General features: G+C 26.8%; 1 protein-coding gene across 2 annotated transcripts in view; it reads right to left on the bottom strand.

Annotated features, from left to right (window-relative positions):
• The window catches only part of LOC129969477 (hemicentin-2-like), a 533,332-nt gene that overhangs the window by 118,697 nt on the left and 396,629 nt on the right, over window positions 1-18,006 (bottom strand). For both annotated transcript variants that reach the window (XM_056084062.1, XM_056084063.1), the window contains exon 4: window positions 13,758-13,961. In XM_056084062.1, the coding sequence (XP_055940037.1) occupies window positions 13,758-13,961 (204 nt within the window). The remainder of the gene's footprint in view (window positions 1-13,757; window positions 13,962-18,006) is intronic.

Genomic DNA, 18,006 nt, shown 5'->3' with positions numbered 1-18,006 from the left:
ATACCCTTAATACAGATACAGCACAATATTTCTTCTTCTGTATATCGATCTGGTCATACCCAAATAAGGTTACATGTTAAACATCATGGTAGTCAAAGTGACCGAAACTGAACCTTCCGTTCGGATCTAGACAGTCGCCGATGGTTATACTTTTCATTCAGGCCGCACTAATTACTGTTGAACTACAATATAAATTCCGTTCAGGCTTCATTAGTCATTGTTGGCGGACGATAAATCTTAAAAGAGTTACATTCTCTTATTAAATTTTAGTCATGTTATCACAAAATAATGTACTCAAATACACACAGTCTTGTCACGCCTTAACATAGATCTCTGGTTTTGAGCACATAAAACAATTCGGATATCGCGGACTAGATGGGCTGACAAAATAAGCTTGGCTTTTAACGTTTTAATACCAACTGTAAATACTCTATAGACCTAATGACAATTTAACCTCTGTATGGTAGAGCTGAGAGGAAAATGAAAATTATATCACTGTGTGTGTTAAGGTTTAAGGTGTATAACTGTACTGTACATAACTGTATTGGAAAATTATATCACTATGTGTGTTAGATTTAAGGTGTATAACTGTACTGGAAAATTATATCACTATGTGTGTTAAGATTTAAGGTGTATAACTGTACTGGAAAATTATATCACTGTGTGTGTTAAGGCTTTATTAAGATGACCTGTACATAAGGAATATAAACAGATATAAGAATTTTCACCAATGAAGTATGTAATTTTATTGTCTTAGTGTAACTAATATGTACTGTATAACTCATAACTGGAGAAGGGAGTCATAATGACTCCGCGCTTTTCATTAGCTCTGATTATCACGTGTTATTTTGTCCTTGAAAACAATCATCTCCTCAGTATCTCCAAGTAGTTCATTCAGTAGTATGTTGGCAAAAGTATAAGTACGAACACGTACGTATAACCGAGTTATTCTTTTTCAAAGTATTTTTGCTATTTATGGAGTTATTGATTCTATGTCTTTGAAATTGCTTTTAATTTAAATAAGGCAAAAGTAATAAAGAAATATTCTTAAAAAAAATATTTGAAATATATTATTCTTCATTTTTATCTGTTAAAATTATTCTTCATTTTTATCTGTTAAAATTATTCTTCCTTTTTATCTGTTAAAATTATTCTTCCTTTTTATCTGTCTGTGTTCTATTTTTATCTGTAGTCCAACACTTATTAACATAAGTGTAATTACGTAATATCTCACCGAAGTAAATGCTTATTAAAATATTGATTAATTTTTCTTATAACATCTTTCCAACATTTTTTAACATTTTAATTAACATATTTTAACATTTATTATTTTAAAATTTTTAATATTTTTGGTAACTACACAATTTCCAGAATGTATTGTTTCCAAAATAAATTCCAATGCTGTTTGGAAAATACAAGAAAAGAAAAATAACAATGGAGACATTTTAACTCCGTGTTTCTGGCCGAGCGAGGAAATTTATGTCTCAACTTGCGGGTTAATCATTCTGTAGGTATATCTATTTACTTTATTATATCATTGTACACTTAATAAATGACACTATGATAATTGTAACATTGTATGTCTCAACTTACGGGTTAATCATTCTGTAGGTATATCTATTTATTTACTTTATTATATCATTGTACACTTAATAAATGACACTATGATAATTGTAACATTGTATACAAAAGCTGAGAAGGACTCGGCATTTATATCTTTGTGTATTAAATTTCTATCCGAGATTGTGTCCTTGTACACAAAAGCTCATCAGGAGTACAACAATTTGTATCACTGAGGATTAAAATTTTACTACCCTAACACAACTACGCTGTGAGATATTTAATCACGCTGTTGGTTCATCCGATCTGCTACATTATTATATCATTGCAAGCGTTATTAACATGCTAATGAGGAAAGATAAGAATAATTAACCCCACAAATGGTCGAAATCTTACCTTCTAATGACTTGAAACGGCAAAAAGGAGTTCCCTGTTTCTTCCCGAAATCCGAGTTTTAATGAGATGTCTCCTTTACATGGCCTGTTGTGCAAAGCCTTATACTGCTATATTTGTTCATTGTGACATAATAAAGTTTTAAAATGAGGTATAACCTAATTTCTTGCAAGAAAAACATTTGCAATTAAACAGCAGAAAAATGATTGCCCTGACATTTTTCGAGGAATTTATTTCATATAACTAATTCATTATTTTCCATATGTATCATCGGAACATTTTTAAACATTAACTAAATGATTGATTTCCTATAATTATTATTTTTTATTTAGTGTAAAGGTTAAACTATCCATGAAATAATTTTTTAAAATTACCTTAGATAATTTAAACAATTCGGCAATTTAAAATAATTTTATTTTAGTTTTTTTTTTGTATTTTTTTTAAATAAGATTGATGCATCAGATTATCAACAAAAAATTTCTATTTTTCCCAATAAAATTGATTATAAAAGTATTTGTTTAAAAAAACGCAAACGGTTTGCCCATTTAAGTATAAAAAGTTCAATTCTCTTAAGTATAGCAATCTTTAAACATTAAAAAATTAATTGCATTTATAGACTTCATTAAATCTTAATATATAATTAGATTTTTAATTTAATTTGTTTTCTCTTTTTTTTTTCACTTTTACTGATCTAAGCGTAATTGCCATCAATTTATTCATTGGAAAATAGCTATTTAAAGGAAGAAAATTTTCACCCATCAATGTAATGCACGCTTAAATAATTACCAGAATGGTAATTTTCTCGTTTAAGTCGTCGTGCGCCTTTTACTCAATAGAGGCGATTTTGTGTGTAATTGCAGTTATTAAAATCTGTATTATTTTCTGAATAGTGTAATCTGGAGTTATGCTTGGGAGTTTCTTGATTCAAACATTTAATAATATAATGAGGTTTTTCAATTGACTGATTAATATTATTGGAAACTTAATGAATAATTATTAAAATGCTATGAAGCACCATAATTTTTTTTCCATTTAACTTCCGTTATCTTCGAAGTTAATTTGTTTTACTGAAGGATATAATTTACTATTGATTGTCTTAACATGAAAATAAAAGCAATTAAATAATAGTAGCCGCCTAAACAAAACTCAGAAATAATTTTGATGAAATTATGTTATCTATATAATTAAAATATTACGGTTAACATATTGCTATAATTTAAAATTTGGGTTTATTGCTGTGCGTTTAAATCAATGGTGAAAGCAATTTTAAGTTCATTTTATTTGTTGTTTTGATCACAGAAAATAATATGTTTAATTTTTTTGCATTAAAGAAATTGAATAGAATTCTATTAAAATGTGTTATTTATAAATAACACGAAATACATTGGCCTTTGCAACAATTGGAAAATGTCATCTCCCTATCATAGCATGCAGTTGTCTAAATAAAAAAAATGATTACCCAATAAAAACAGAAGGTAAAATTGATTTTATAGATTCACTCCATAAATTGATAAGATAATTTGATTTAAAAAAGGATATTTATAACGATTCCTTTCTGATTCGTATTCTCAGAATAATTTATGTATCATTATCATATTCTTCGGCAACTTTCTTGGACACACAAATTAATTAGTTTCATAAAATTTCTAAGTTTTATCTTTTTGTGACTTCATCAGTTTTGTTGTAAATAAAACCAGTATATGAAAGAAGTAAGAAACAAGAAGGAGATTTCGAAATTCAAAACAACTAATCATAAGTCAAAAAGCGAATTACCACTTTTTTTGTCATTTTTTTTTATATATATATCTAAACAAATATATGGAATTACCATTGGTAATTCACCGAGCAAAATAATTTTGGTTGCAAAAGAATAGTTTGTAAAAAGACATTTTTAATAATTTTTTCTTCTGATTTGCATTTGTATCCTTAGAAAAATTCATGCATGTTTTTGCCAATTCAAATCATTAGAAGGTAAAATTTCGACCATTTATTGGGTTAATTATTTTTATGTTTCATCATTAGCATGTTAATAGCACACACAATGTGTTTAATATTTCCTTTTGTAAACAAGATGCAATACTAAACACACTGTTAAAATTTCTTTTCGTGCAAAAGATAATAGTGCATTTGAAAATCCTATAGTGGTTGGGGTTCAATGAATAAATTGTCAGCTCTCGAAAGTGCAGACAATACGTAACGTTTGTTCGATTATAGAAAGTAAATAAGCAAAGGTTATTCCAGAAGCCATTATAAACTAAACAGTGTAATTAAAATTTCTTCTTCAATAAATGTTTTTTTTTATCTTTTAGAACATTTTAATCAGCAAAAAGAACTTGCTATTTTCATGTGAGCTTGGAATTTTTCTAACAAGATTAAGAAATTCTAAAAGACACTTATTTAATTACCATGAAAATTTTTAATCTCTACGTTGAATTGCGGCAAGGAAAAAAATAAATTTTGAAATGAAAAAAACAAAACAACATATAATTAAACTTAAAAATTATAACTTTAATGTTCAATAACTTTAGAAGAAATTAACTTTTTCAAATCATTATTCTTAATTGGATAATAAAAAAGTGATCACTTTTCAAGTATTTAATTTTTTATACAAACCCTTCACACAGATTTTTAATTGTTCTAATTTAATATATAATAATAAAAATAATATAATTATAATAAAATAATCTACCATGTTTTGAAATGGTTTATTATTTCAAAACATACATATAACTATAATATGTTATAGAAAGAGTGAGATATCATATTTAAATTAATGGAATTCAGAATTGAAATGGGTATATTGAACTGAAAAAATTAAATATTGTCAATGCTTTTATTTTAAGTAATCATCTTCACAAATTTTTGGAATTAAACAAAAATATTTTTTTTCGTGAATTCCATGTAAACTAACGAACTTACAAGAGCCAAACCAAATATAAGAGATCAAAGAATACATTGACAATAATTTACATATTATATATATATGATGCATTAGCTAAATTTAGTAAAAATTGTGGTTGCTTTTCTTTCAAGGATGTAATCGATCAAACTTATAATCAAATTCAATATTAAACTAGGCATAATTATTTAAGGCTGAAGAATTTTGAAAACGTATCATCAAAGCTTATTCAAAAATAAAATGCGTTATGGGATACATATCAATCATATATAATAGATTATGTTTCAAGCCCTCATCATGAAATTAGATCAGTGTCTGCCAGAGTTACTAATAAAAAAAAATCTTTAACAATTATTATAAAATTGTTTAATAAAATACATACTATGATTTTTTGAAAGTTATTGATAAAAACAATTATTCCATGTTTTTAAGGACAGTGAAAATAATGTTAAACAAGGATAACTGCATATATTTTTTCAGTTTTTTTCGAAAAAAATTGGTTGTATCCATTATAAATATTAAAATAAACAGATATTGTAAGAGCATTTTAGGCAGAGTATAAGTGAAAACAAAATGAATTTATGGATGCAAAGCAAAATCAAATTATATTTAGTACTTTAAATCTCTTTTGAAAAAAAAATTTTCTTCAAAATTTCCTTAAAATATTTTCATGCTTTTATATAATGAAAAATTTGCCTATTCAGTAATTTAAATCTAGAATAAAGTAGAAAAATCGTTCAAAAATGCTTTTTGAAAAAATTTGTGGAACTCTTTTACAAGCTTATTGAAAATTTAATATTTAGTACTTGCAGCTACAAAAGAAATCAATAGGTCAAAGAAAACAAATGTTTATGAAATGAGAAAAAGGGAAAAAAAAAGGGAAAAATTTCGAAATTTTCTAAATTGCATTTTTTATTCAATTCTTTTAAATTAGGAATTTCAAAAGTTGAAACAAAAATTAAATGTTTTTAACAGAAAATGTAATTTATCGGAAACAATTAATGATTTATTTCAACAAACAAAATAAATATTCATTTATCGCACTCAGACATCACAAGAATGTTGTTTTTCATTGAAAATAATTTGATTTCGAAAATAAATATGATCGAAATTTTAAACTATTATTAATTACAAACTTTAATTTTCTTCATTTCATTTTATGATATTCACCGAATTTTGGAATAAAACGGTGAATTCAATAAAGTATAAGTGAAAAGTCGAGTAAAGTAAAGTGGAAAGTCGAGTAAAGTAAAGTGAAAAGTCGAGTACAAACATTTGTAATTAATTTTCAAAATTCTAAGCATATATTTTACGCTTGACTTTTAAATCAACCTGTAATAATTAGTTTATATAATACCCTTACAAGAAGAAAGGTAGTTTTACACGTATGAATCGTCTTATTCAGTCGTTTAAATGCGTTTACGAACATATTGCTTTTGATTAGAAGCTCCTAAAATGTAATCATTGGGTCGGATTATTTTACTCTGTCTATAATACGATCCACTAACTTGAAAAAAAATCATGTAATTAATTAAATATCAAACATAAACTTAGTAAATAATTTCTCAAAATAAAATAAATAATCTCAATATCTGATTATTAAAGTATTTAGTAGTTATTGCTCCATAGCAAGTTCAGATGGTATTCTCATATTACAAAGAAATTTAAACGAAATCGGCTGTAGTTCATTTTCGATTATCAAAAAAAAGAAAAATCAATCGTTGTCATTATTTATATAAATATTTATATAAAATTTATTTTGATTAAATTTAAAATATTTATTAAAAATATTTTAGTCAAACACAGTTGTAATGGACTAAAATAAATAAAATCAATAAAAAAATATAAAAAATCTTCAAATAATGATATTAATAAATGAAAAAAGTAAATAAGTAAAAATTAAAAAAATGGAAGTATGCAAATTACACTGCATTTGCAAAAAAAAAAAAAAAAATGCATTTAGAATTAAAGAATTTACAAAATCACAATTATAATGTCAACAAAAAAATTAAATTTAAATCACATCTTCTAAGATTATTAAATTTTAAAAAAGATCCGTCGAACTTTCTAACTGACTGAAGTAAGTTCTGAAAAGCATTTATAAATGCATTTTTATCATGCGTTATTCTTTAATAGATATCACGGCAAAGGGAAGAAGGCACATATCTTTCGAAAAATATGCATTTTTAGAATAGTTCAGTTTGGTGAAAAGAAAGAAAAAAAAATTGAAATATTTCCTCCTTAGAAAAATTTTCCTCATTCGGGGAAAAAGATCGAAAAAGAAATCTCAGGGTTTACTATTCCACTTCTACTAGAATTTTCTGATCTCACATCATTAAGATAAAACGGAACTGCTAGCAAAAGCATTTCATGTACACCAACGACACTCTCTTATCATTTTATTTGTGTGTGCTACGCTTTTTTCCACTTCAAAATTTCAACACTTATTTTTTTCCAGCAGTTTTCCTTCTTTAGTGAAGGATGTAATATGGAAAATTCTGCATTGCGTTCTTTTCAATCTTCTACGTCATTTTTTCCTTACAATTTTTGGAGTTGAATTACTTTGCATACAACTACTCGAGGAACTAAGTTGCAGAGCTTGAGATGTGAAAGAAATGCTTGCATTTTTAAGAATGTTTGAACCGTGTGAATACTGAGAAAAATTAACTGTAACAATGTGGAAATCAAAGCATAAAAGTAATTGAAATCGTAGAAATTCTTACTCATTATTTTGCTGATTTTCGTGGATTTTTGAAATTGGAAAGATATTTCACGCAGAGTTTAATTCATGGAAATTTCTCTTTTTTTCTCGCATTTTTGAAATTTTTGATTCTTAAGAAATATTTAAGTAAAAACTTTAGCGGCGATGCTTGGTCTTTACATTCATTTATTAAAGTCCATGATGTACATAGTTTTTTGGATCAAAATTAAAATATTTTTTTAAACCTTATCACTAAAAATAATTATTTTTCAAAACTCATTTTTGAACATTACTTAACTTATCATTCTGAGATAAATGTATATTTATTTGTATTTTTTTTGTAATACTTGATATGAAATTCTTTTAAACACGTAACATTTCTAACTATATAAAATATCCTACTTGTAATAAGAATTTAAATTATTATTATTTTTTTATTTTGAAAAAAATCCTACTTTCCCTATCTATAATATTTGCATGATATCATTTTAGCACCGCATTTCAGTTAATATTTCCTTTGAATATTGGAGAAACAGAAATAAAAAAGTAATAAGAAAAAATGAATACATCTTAAGTCAAAATTAAACTGAAATGATACGCTTTACAAACAGTATGAAAAGAAATGTAATTATAAAATTAAGAAAAAGGTTACATAAATATCAGATCGGTTTTAAGCTCTGCGTGAATGTATGTGTGTTTCCAAATAAATTGAATCATTCGATTTCATGGGACAACGGGCTATTTATTAATTTTGGTAAAGCACATTTGAAATTTTTGAGCTGAATGAAGCAACATTTCGATCACATTTTCTTTTTTTTAATTGTACATATTGCTAATCAGTTTTACAAAAAATGACTTAAAACTATATCCAATGAAAATGCAAAAAACATCGGGGATTGAAGTAAACTCTCAGTGTAGCCATTTAGTAACATAATCTTAACATCACCGTAATTTTCAGGATGATATCGCGTAAGTCTGATGATGAATGATCTGATGACGAGGAGTCGTGTGATCTGATGACACTATCACATGGGGTGATTTGGGTGATATGATGACGAACCGATAAGAGTTTACCCTATTTGCATGTTAGATATAAATAAAAATACATTAGAACGAATATAGATTTATAGTGGATGATGCCTACATAATTATTATGGTGTAATCAAATTTCGTAGATGGAACTTTTTCCTTGAAACTGTAATACTCCCTTATACTGCAAATAACAAGACGAAACAAATGTTCACTCATCAATGAATTTTAGAAAAAAACTTAATACTTATTTTACAGTTTCCTAATGATACATACTTAAATTTACTTTATCATATCAAAAAATAGTTAATTAATCATAAAATAAACGAGTTAAATAAATAACTCATGAAAATAAAATCAGAAAAAGAGAATGACTATAGAATATTTGTCGAATGTTCAATAAAGGGTAATTTGGCGATAATAATTTTCCAGAAAAAAAACATGTTTTTGTATTAAACGAACAAACTGCATATGACGACTAGTTTCTCAATTTTATTTGGAAACTTATAAATAACCATATAAAAATTTACATGAAAATTATAGAAAAATACATTACTATTAATAAGAAGCAAATAACATTGAAATACGCTTGAATTAAGCATAACACATTCAATGGTAGAAGATTATTTCTAAATATAATTTAAAACTTAGCATATCAATCAGCTTCGAAACTAATTTTTTAAATAGTCTATTACAATAGCAAGTAAATAATCAATCAAATCAGCACCAATTTTTTAAGTATTTCTACAGCAGAATTGATTGTTTCACTCTATGTAAGATCATCACATTTTAGAAAAGTGAATTAAAACATAACTGCAGACATTTTAACTTCAAAATGACGTTTATATCTATAGATATGAAGTAAATCCAGCAAGATATTGAAAATCAAACTTAATATGGTTACAAAATACACGGTTAACTCAACTGCCGAATTCAAATATAAAAGTCAAGTAAAAAATAATCGCACATGAATAAATGAAAACAAAGTTAAAGAAAAAAAATTGATAGTGAATTTTAAAAAAAAAACGTCTGTTGAATTTGTTAATATATCAAGACCATAAATGATGCCGTGGGATTTTTTTTTTTTTTGTAATGAAAAAAAAAAACTAAGACAAAAGATTTTCTCTAGTATAGCAACAAGATTTGCTGAAAAACTATTCTTATTATTTTTGTTTGATATATGTATATTTTTTAGTAACTTTGGTCGTTATAAGAATTCTTAAAAAATTGCAATTTTTTTTTCTTTACCTCACTTCTTGTATTAATGTTTCGGGCATTTATTTGCTCCACCAAAGTGAAGATGTTTTGTTATGCAAATTGAATTATCTATTCTGTATGAATATATGCGCCATTTATCTTTTCTCATCAGACATTTGCTTTCATTTCGCCAGAAGTAGCAACCAAATTAAATGTATAATTTTGTTATTTTTTTCCCCATTTCTTTTGTTAACTAAGTCATGAAATCTGAATTGCATCAGACAGAATCGAATACGAAACATCAGAATTATCACAAAAAAATTTCCAATTACAACACAAAGAAAATTTCAATTTTTTTTCCTCACTTTTTTTTTTCAGTATTTTTTTTTTTTTTTACTTAGATATTTTAGTGAACACAAAAAATATATGTGCAATTGACGAAAACAAACACAAATATCTAATTATTACTGTTCGTTCATGATTATTCCTAAGAAAATGAAAGTTTAAAATTGAATAAATCATTTCCTGCATAATTAGTTCCGTATTTTAATAAGCAGGAATATGAAAAACCAAGACTAAATATTATTATAACGATGATGCGAAATAAAAAAAAAATACTTTTGAATACTTTAATGACAAGCAATTATTTATCATATCTTACTAACAATAAAAAAAAACAATATTCTAAAGTACAGAAAGTATAATTTTTACTTTCATTTATTTCATAAATGGAAATAAGTTTATCTTCTATTTATGGTGAAATAGGCAGGAATTTAGACAGGAATTAATAATATGAGTGGAGATTCCCATTTCAATGACTATATAAGATTCCCAAATAATTTTAGTTGAATCAAATTTTCTGTTAATATTGGAAAAAAAAGAAAAATGTGTTCTCATCATGAATAACTACACGTTGACTTTTTCAAAAATTTCTTCGTTCATATTCGTTTAAAAAACTACAAACGAAAAAATTACGAATAATAGCATTAAAGGAATTTAAAATCAATCCAATCGTTATATGTTCAATTTTTACACATCTAATAATACATTATTGCTATGAAGTAACTTTCCCATTTTTGTTGGTATTTGCAACTATAAAATTAGGATCTTGGAGTTAAATTAAGACATGAAAAATGGATTCAGTAAAATTTCATGAATGATGAGACGATAAAAAAGATGCATGTACAGATTTAAATTATATCCAGTAAAAAATTCGAAAAAAAAATACTACTACATATATATATATAGTAACCAATCTATAGTAAGAAATAGTTTGAAAACGAAACTAAAATGAAAACCAAACAAAAACAGTTTCGAAATCGCAACTAAAAGTTATTACCTATTCAAACTAAAACCAAAAAGGAACTTCATAGTATTTAGAGACCGCAACTGCAGCTACTTCTAAAACACAGAGGAATTGATACAAAAGTATTAAAATCAAGTTAATAGGAAAATAAAAAAAAACAAATAAAAATTGAACCAAAAAATATATATAAAAGAATCCGGCCTGAAGACTTTTTCAAGGGTCACCCTCAGGCAAGGATTCAAAGAAAGGGATTTTTTCTGTGAGGAAATGCAGACATTAGTCTAATAATGATTCCTCGTGATCCGAAAATCCCCTGAAATTAGGCCCAAGAGATATACCATTTTAATAGAAAGGAAAATACAAAACAACAAATTAGAAGAAAATAACCACAACAAAGTAAAAATACAATAACAAAAATAACAATAAAAACAAAATAGCACTAAAGGAAAAAACGAAAAGGCCAGAACATACCACCAGCAGTCAAGGAATTTTTAAGCTATCGATTGTGATTCTCGCTTTTTAAAACACTAACGGTAAAAATGCTAACGCTAAATTAGGTAAAAAATTATAGGCTCCCAGCGCCATCTATTGAGTGATCTAATATGCAAGGAAAATTCTATTTTTATTTAAGCCAAAGGATTAATCCCAAACCATACCTTGTTTAATTAAAAAATTGAAATTACAGTAATTTCTAGGAAATTCATTTTTAATTAAATTTTTAATGAGGTTGTTTGATGCTTCAATATAGGAATTTTTATTATTGCAAACCCTTTTGATCCTGTTAATCCCTGTATTATATTATATTATATATATATATATTATATATATATAATCAATATTAAGATCCTCTAGAACACATTCAGTATTTTATTGAGTAGACCATTCTTGCGCTCAAGATATAACATCGATAATTTCCGGCTCTTTTTATTTACATATTCATTGTTTTTACTGGAGTGCTTTTTAATTAAAAATGATCAGAATGTAGAAATTAAATTTCCACTGTCTGTATAGGGAAATTTAATTTCATTCCATTACTTAATTTTAACTGTAGATATATCGGAACAAGAAAGGGTATGATTTATAATAGCTCTATATAACTAAGGTAAATGAAATCATTCCCCATTGTAACTAATGACAAGTTCGCAAAAATGAATAGATGTTTTATCATGAAAGTTTCACTCTGCCGATTTCAGGAAAGTGTCACGGAGTTTTTGAACTCAAGGTTCTTAGCCTCGGACATAACAGGTGAGTAGAGAAATGGCATATCAATGGCATAATTAATGGTATGAAGTAAGTGGTGGTTGTTCTAAGACATTAAAGGATTTACTTAGTAGGAAACATATTACAAATAAATTGTGGGGTAAATGAAGAGAAGAGAAGAGTTTCGCATGAATAATTTTCGGCAAATTTTGTCCAGAGTCAAGCCGATGTAATAAAGTTATAGTGATGATTTAGACATGAAGCGGATGACGAGATCTCTTAGCATTTTTTTGGAAATGAATGGTCTTAATTTCTTATATCTTTAATTGCGATATTATCGCTTTTGTCGAGTTTTTCAAAGAGACATCACCAAAAACGAATGCTTCACTCAAATCATTGTTAAGTCATTTCTGCAAATGATGTCATGAGACATTCTGCGACTGAGGGGAATTACAAATTCTATTTTTCATATAGAATAATGTTAAAGGTTATCATATAAAGAACATGAATTAAATGAGGTAAAGCTTTGTCATCCAATCGATCTGAATCGAATCATTATGGTAAACTGAACTTTTCGACTATTTTGAAAAATTTGAATATCTATTATTTATTAATATTCTTTAAAAAATCATTTTTAATAATTCGAGTTAAAAACTTTGGTACTTGGTGATTAATTACTTGGTGATTAATTAATGGTGAAGGATTGGCGATATGTTTGCGATAATTTCGTTGACGAAAACAAACAACAATTTGATTTTGGTGTTACATTTGGCGAATTTTGGGTCTTTCACTGTTAATAAGTACTAAAACATTTTTTTAAAAACTAATTCTCTAATTATCGATTAAATAGAATGTTTGGTCAGATCATAAAAGATGATCGTAATTAAAAATTCATAGAACGATCCAAAAAAAAATGTATATCGTCAGTATATAATTTCACTTTGCATCAAGTGATTTTATGTATTAAAAAACAGCAATTTTTTTAGTAAATAATTTAAGAATAAATGTGTTAAAGGATGAAATTTTTACTTATTTTCGCATTATTACATGGTTAAATTCATTGCAATTCTTATATGAAATCACCTTTTAATTTTTTTTAATGATTTTATAAAAATCTAAGGAAATTTAAATAAAACAAATTTTATCTGAAAAAGAATGGAATCCAATAAATTTAATTCAAGCTTTAAAGCTAAAATATTTAATATTTTTAACCATAATCTGTAATATAAAAAGGTCGTAACCATAGCAACAAAATCATTAAATCCTACGAATCCTTACTACTTGTTACAAAGACATAAATCTTGTAATCTTTTTCTGTCGTTTAATTCTAGGTTATGTAACTTGATCATTCTTCCATTGAATGAAACATATCATTCAATAATCGACATATGTTCCATCTTTTTGATAAAATTATAGAATATTAATGATGAAATTCATCTAATAGAAATTCGATTGGAAGCGGTTATACTCACAATTCATATCTACAGTGACTGATGAAGACATGGGTAGAGAAACGTTGTTATTGGAAGCTTGGCACGATAAAACTGCCATCAGGTCGTGACGTTGTAATGACGATATAAGTAATTCGTTTCGAATTACACCGTTTGGGAGAATGTCGTAACTATCGTCCAAAAGCACGGATTCTCTCCACCAAGTGAGTGTTGGTGTGGGTTGCCCTGAAAAAAAAAACATATAATATTAACAAATATTGCTAAGAAAAGCATGAGGATTAAATAAAAGGATTGAGATTAAATAGAATGTGAATTTGTAAAATCGATATTCAAGTATAAACACATGGCTCAGCTTAAAATCTTTTAAGATGGATAAGCAAAATTATTAAGATGTACGTACAGAATAGAAGATTTTTTTAAAATTTTAACTTCGAAAATCCAGTTTTTTCACAGTAGGTCATTAATATATGTTTAAACTCATTTCAGTGAGAGAAAACCATATTACACTAATTATTAATTAATTAAATAATATTTAATGAGCTAATTAGCCCATTTTGTGAAACATGATATCTTAAATTCTAATTTGTACAGACACACGATTCTAGTTGGAAATTATGCCTAATATGAGTCTTCATGTTGTCTGCCTCAATCAAGTTAAAAAAAATATATAGTTTTTTTTAAACAATTTTTTCATTAACGATGAATAGAAAAAGCAAGAAAAAAGATGAATTAAAAAATTATTTCTATAAATATAACTTTGATTGAGGTCCAAAACATCCGCTATTTCATACAGATTATTTTGATATATAAATAACTGTATTCGGTTAATTTCTTGTTGAGTTATGATTGTTTGAATGAAGCAACATAGTGGAAAAATATCATTCTTCATAAAATGAGTTTTAAAAACACTGTAACTAGAGTTTTTAATGAAAGCACCTCAAGAAAAATTAACCATAACTCGATAAATATTTCGAATATTGACAACATCTTGGTATCGTTTGAAAGCTAAAGGATCAGAGAACATTATTAAGCAATAAAAAAAATTCGATATTTTGAACGATTTTAGAAGTTTCAAGTGTGTACATACACCTTAAAACAGTTCATTAAAGTCGTTAATGAACAATTATTTAGAACAATTTTTATCAATTAACCAATTATTTATAAACAATTATTAACCCTAAGAATAGTCTAAAAATACTTGGACTATTCTTAAGTGAACGAAAAGAACCACTATAAATATAAATTTTTAAAAAATTAAGTTGCTTTTCCTTTCAGCAATATGTTTTTTTCTTTTTGATTTCTGTGTCACTTAAATGTTCCAGAACCAAACTCATTAATAAGAAAAACGTTTGCAATTACATATAGCCTTTTTCAATAAAAAAGTAATTGTCAATGAATTTTCACATTTCGCTAAAATTATATACATATGTAATATTAATTAACCATAAGATTTCTTTCAAACTATTTGTATGAATTGTATTTATTTATTTCAAGGAAAAAAACTAAAAAGTAAGATCATTGTACACATTTTATTCTTTATACATTTTCTGAATAAAAAATTTGAAAAACTTACTATTTCTTCATAAGTTAAATCAACAATATATATATATTTTTTTACAATTGTTTCAATTCCATTTGACTCAAAAACATTAAAAAGCTTTCAATCATTAACAAAAGTTTATAAAATTGCAATACGATTTTTATCTGTCTTCCGATTATGCAGATAAATTTTCACTGAATATTCCATTTAAAAGCAATTTTCAAAGACTCCATTACCGAAAATACATTTAAATTTTGAACAATATATCTCATTCATATTCAATCCCTGTGCCAGCAATATTTCCTATAAAGGCTCCCTGTCATAATTGAATGAAGCCTTGTAGGTGCTCCTTCTTTTGAATTGCTTCCAATAAAACATCCCATGAATATACCTGTCACCATCAGTATTATTAAAGCCATTATTATTCAAGAAGGGAGGAGTTTTTGAAGCCAAAGACAAATGAATTCCAAATCCAGCCAAGGCTTACTAGCTCAGTGCCCGCTTTTAAGCAATCTCTGTCATCCTGTACAGGTAATGTATTAGGTAATAAAGCCCAGACTACAGCCAAAATAATCAATTATCGCAGGAGTTTGGCGACCAATTTCATTAGCCATTAAAATGTGCGGAGCGATGCATGGGACTATCAGGATGACGTTTAGTACGATGAGGAGACTTTGGAAATTCTCTTCTAAATCATAATGGCCGCGATTTCCAACTAATACCATGCTCAAAACCAACTGCACTTATGAATTCAAATTATCAATCAGCTTGTCTTTATTTCGCTTTGGATGGTTCAAAGATAAATCTTGGAAAGCCTTAAAGGAAATATGGAGAAAATTATTTTTCTTTTCGTCTGGAAGTAAAGCAGAGATTTTAAAGACTTTGGTGGACAATTGTTTTTAAGAGCTACTTTTAATACTAAAATAGCAGCATTTTCATTACATAAAAATTCAAAAATGTTTTAATTTGATTACTTAAGAGATAAGTGGTGGTAGAAAAGGAATTCATTTAATTATATAATTCGAATATCAGAAAGGGTAACAGTTTCTACTCGTATTTTGTAGATTATAGAATAGTAATTCTAGGATCAAGAATATAAAGAAAAACTAAATTTTTATAAAATTTTCAATTGAGAATGCTTTAAATAAATTTTATCAGAACGTGTTTAACGGAGTAATGTTTTTAAAATATTATAAAGTCCCTTATATTTAACTCAGAGGATAAATATGCATATTTTTTTCATTTCATTTTCTTGAAAATATTTTTAGCAGAAAAAAAAAGTATCTTAGACATAAAAGTCAAACAATAATTCAAATTACATATTATATATATTACTAAAACAGGACAGGTTGAACTTCTTAAGAAAATATTTATCGTACAATTAAAATACATTTAGTTGAGAAACTAATACTGCAATTTATGCCAACGAATCTGTTATTTAAATATATATAAAATCTTGTCAAAACTATTTATTAAATAGTAAATCATTTAAGTTATTAGGTCATGGACAGCCTAAAATAACTAATCCTCAACACTTTTATTTTTTTATCATTTCTGGTTTCAAGATACTTTGTAACAAATGTAATAATTGATTTTAGATGGTCAAGCTGTCACAAGCACTGAAAAAAGTCGTTTCACTGTTGCAAGAAAGTTTGCAGGGAAATCAATACTTTGTATCCCATTAACTATATCTTCTAAAAGAAGTCATTTAAAGTGATGTCGCTGGATGCATTAAAGAAAGAAAAATCTGAACATAGCGAACATATGATTTGAAATAAAAAGAGAAGAATTATCATCTTACCTTCTCTTTTTCAAGAAAAATCATGTTTCTACAGAAGTAATTTGGTTGTCTCGAACTAAATCAATACGAATTATAGCAGCAAGATGGGTATCTGAATTAAAAATATATTACTGAGGAGCAAGTTTCATATTATAGAAGAAAAATATGTGGACTTAGCTTCGCTCCTCTATAAGGTTGATGGCCAAAAAGTTTCCCACGTTAATAGCAAACATCGCCCTGGAGGATTTAACATTTCCGTCACCAGAAAATTCCGAAATAGAATCTATCTTACGAGTGTGTCATCCAGATAATTTAGAAAGTCTTATTAAATAGAAATACAAATTTGGATTGAAACGCTGATTTGTTGGTGACCTTCCCAGACGCTGCAGGAGCAAAAAGGTGTACTTACATCTTTAAGATACATTTGGTGTATTGTAAAATAAATTTCTCAATATTTGAGTAATAATTTGGTAAATTATATAAGCCAAATATGTGATATATGTCGTCCAAAAGCTAAATAAAGAAAGTTTTTAATTTTTCTTTCTTACAAAACATGACATCATTTTACCGCCTTTTCTAAATTAGAATACTTTTATATTGATCTAAATGTGATATGTATAGTAATTTATACTATACTTTTATACAGTCTCAAGTGGATGTACCTCATAATTGAGGATGAGAGGTTTCCGGCATGGTGGTTGGTTCTCGCCACGCTGGTGGGTACACAAAAAGGTGGGGTCTGGATTCGCTCATCGATGACTTCCAAAGAGAAGAGTTGTACCGTGGCCGATGATGAACCTTAGGACTCAACCACAGTTCCCACCAGTGTTGCTGTTCGATGTTCCGACCATTCAGATTTTTTTCATGTGCCTCCCGGTGTAGCCAGTTTAAGGTTGTACTTTTATACAACTCTTTAACTCGTTCTAAAATAAGCGATTTTTCTTTTTCTT

Source organism: Argiope bruennichi, chromosome 5, assembly GCF_947563725.1.
Source record: "Argiope bruennichi chromosome 5, qqArgBrue1.1, whole genome shotgun sequence".
NCBI lineage: Eukaryota > Metazoa > Arthropoda > Arachnida > Araneae > Araneidae > Argiope > Argiope bruennichi.
The sequence above is the reverse complement of the archived record's forward strand: the minus strand, read 5'-3'. Positions and strand labels throughout refer to the sequence as shown.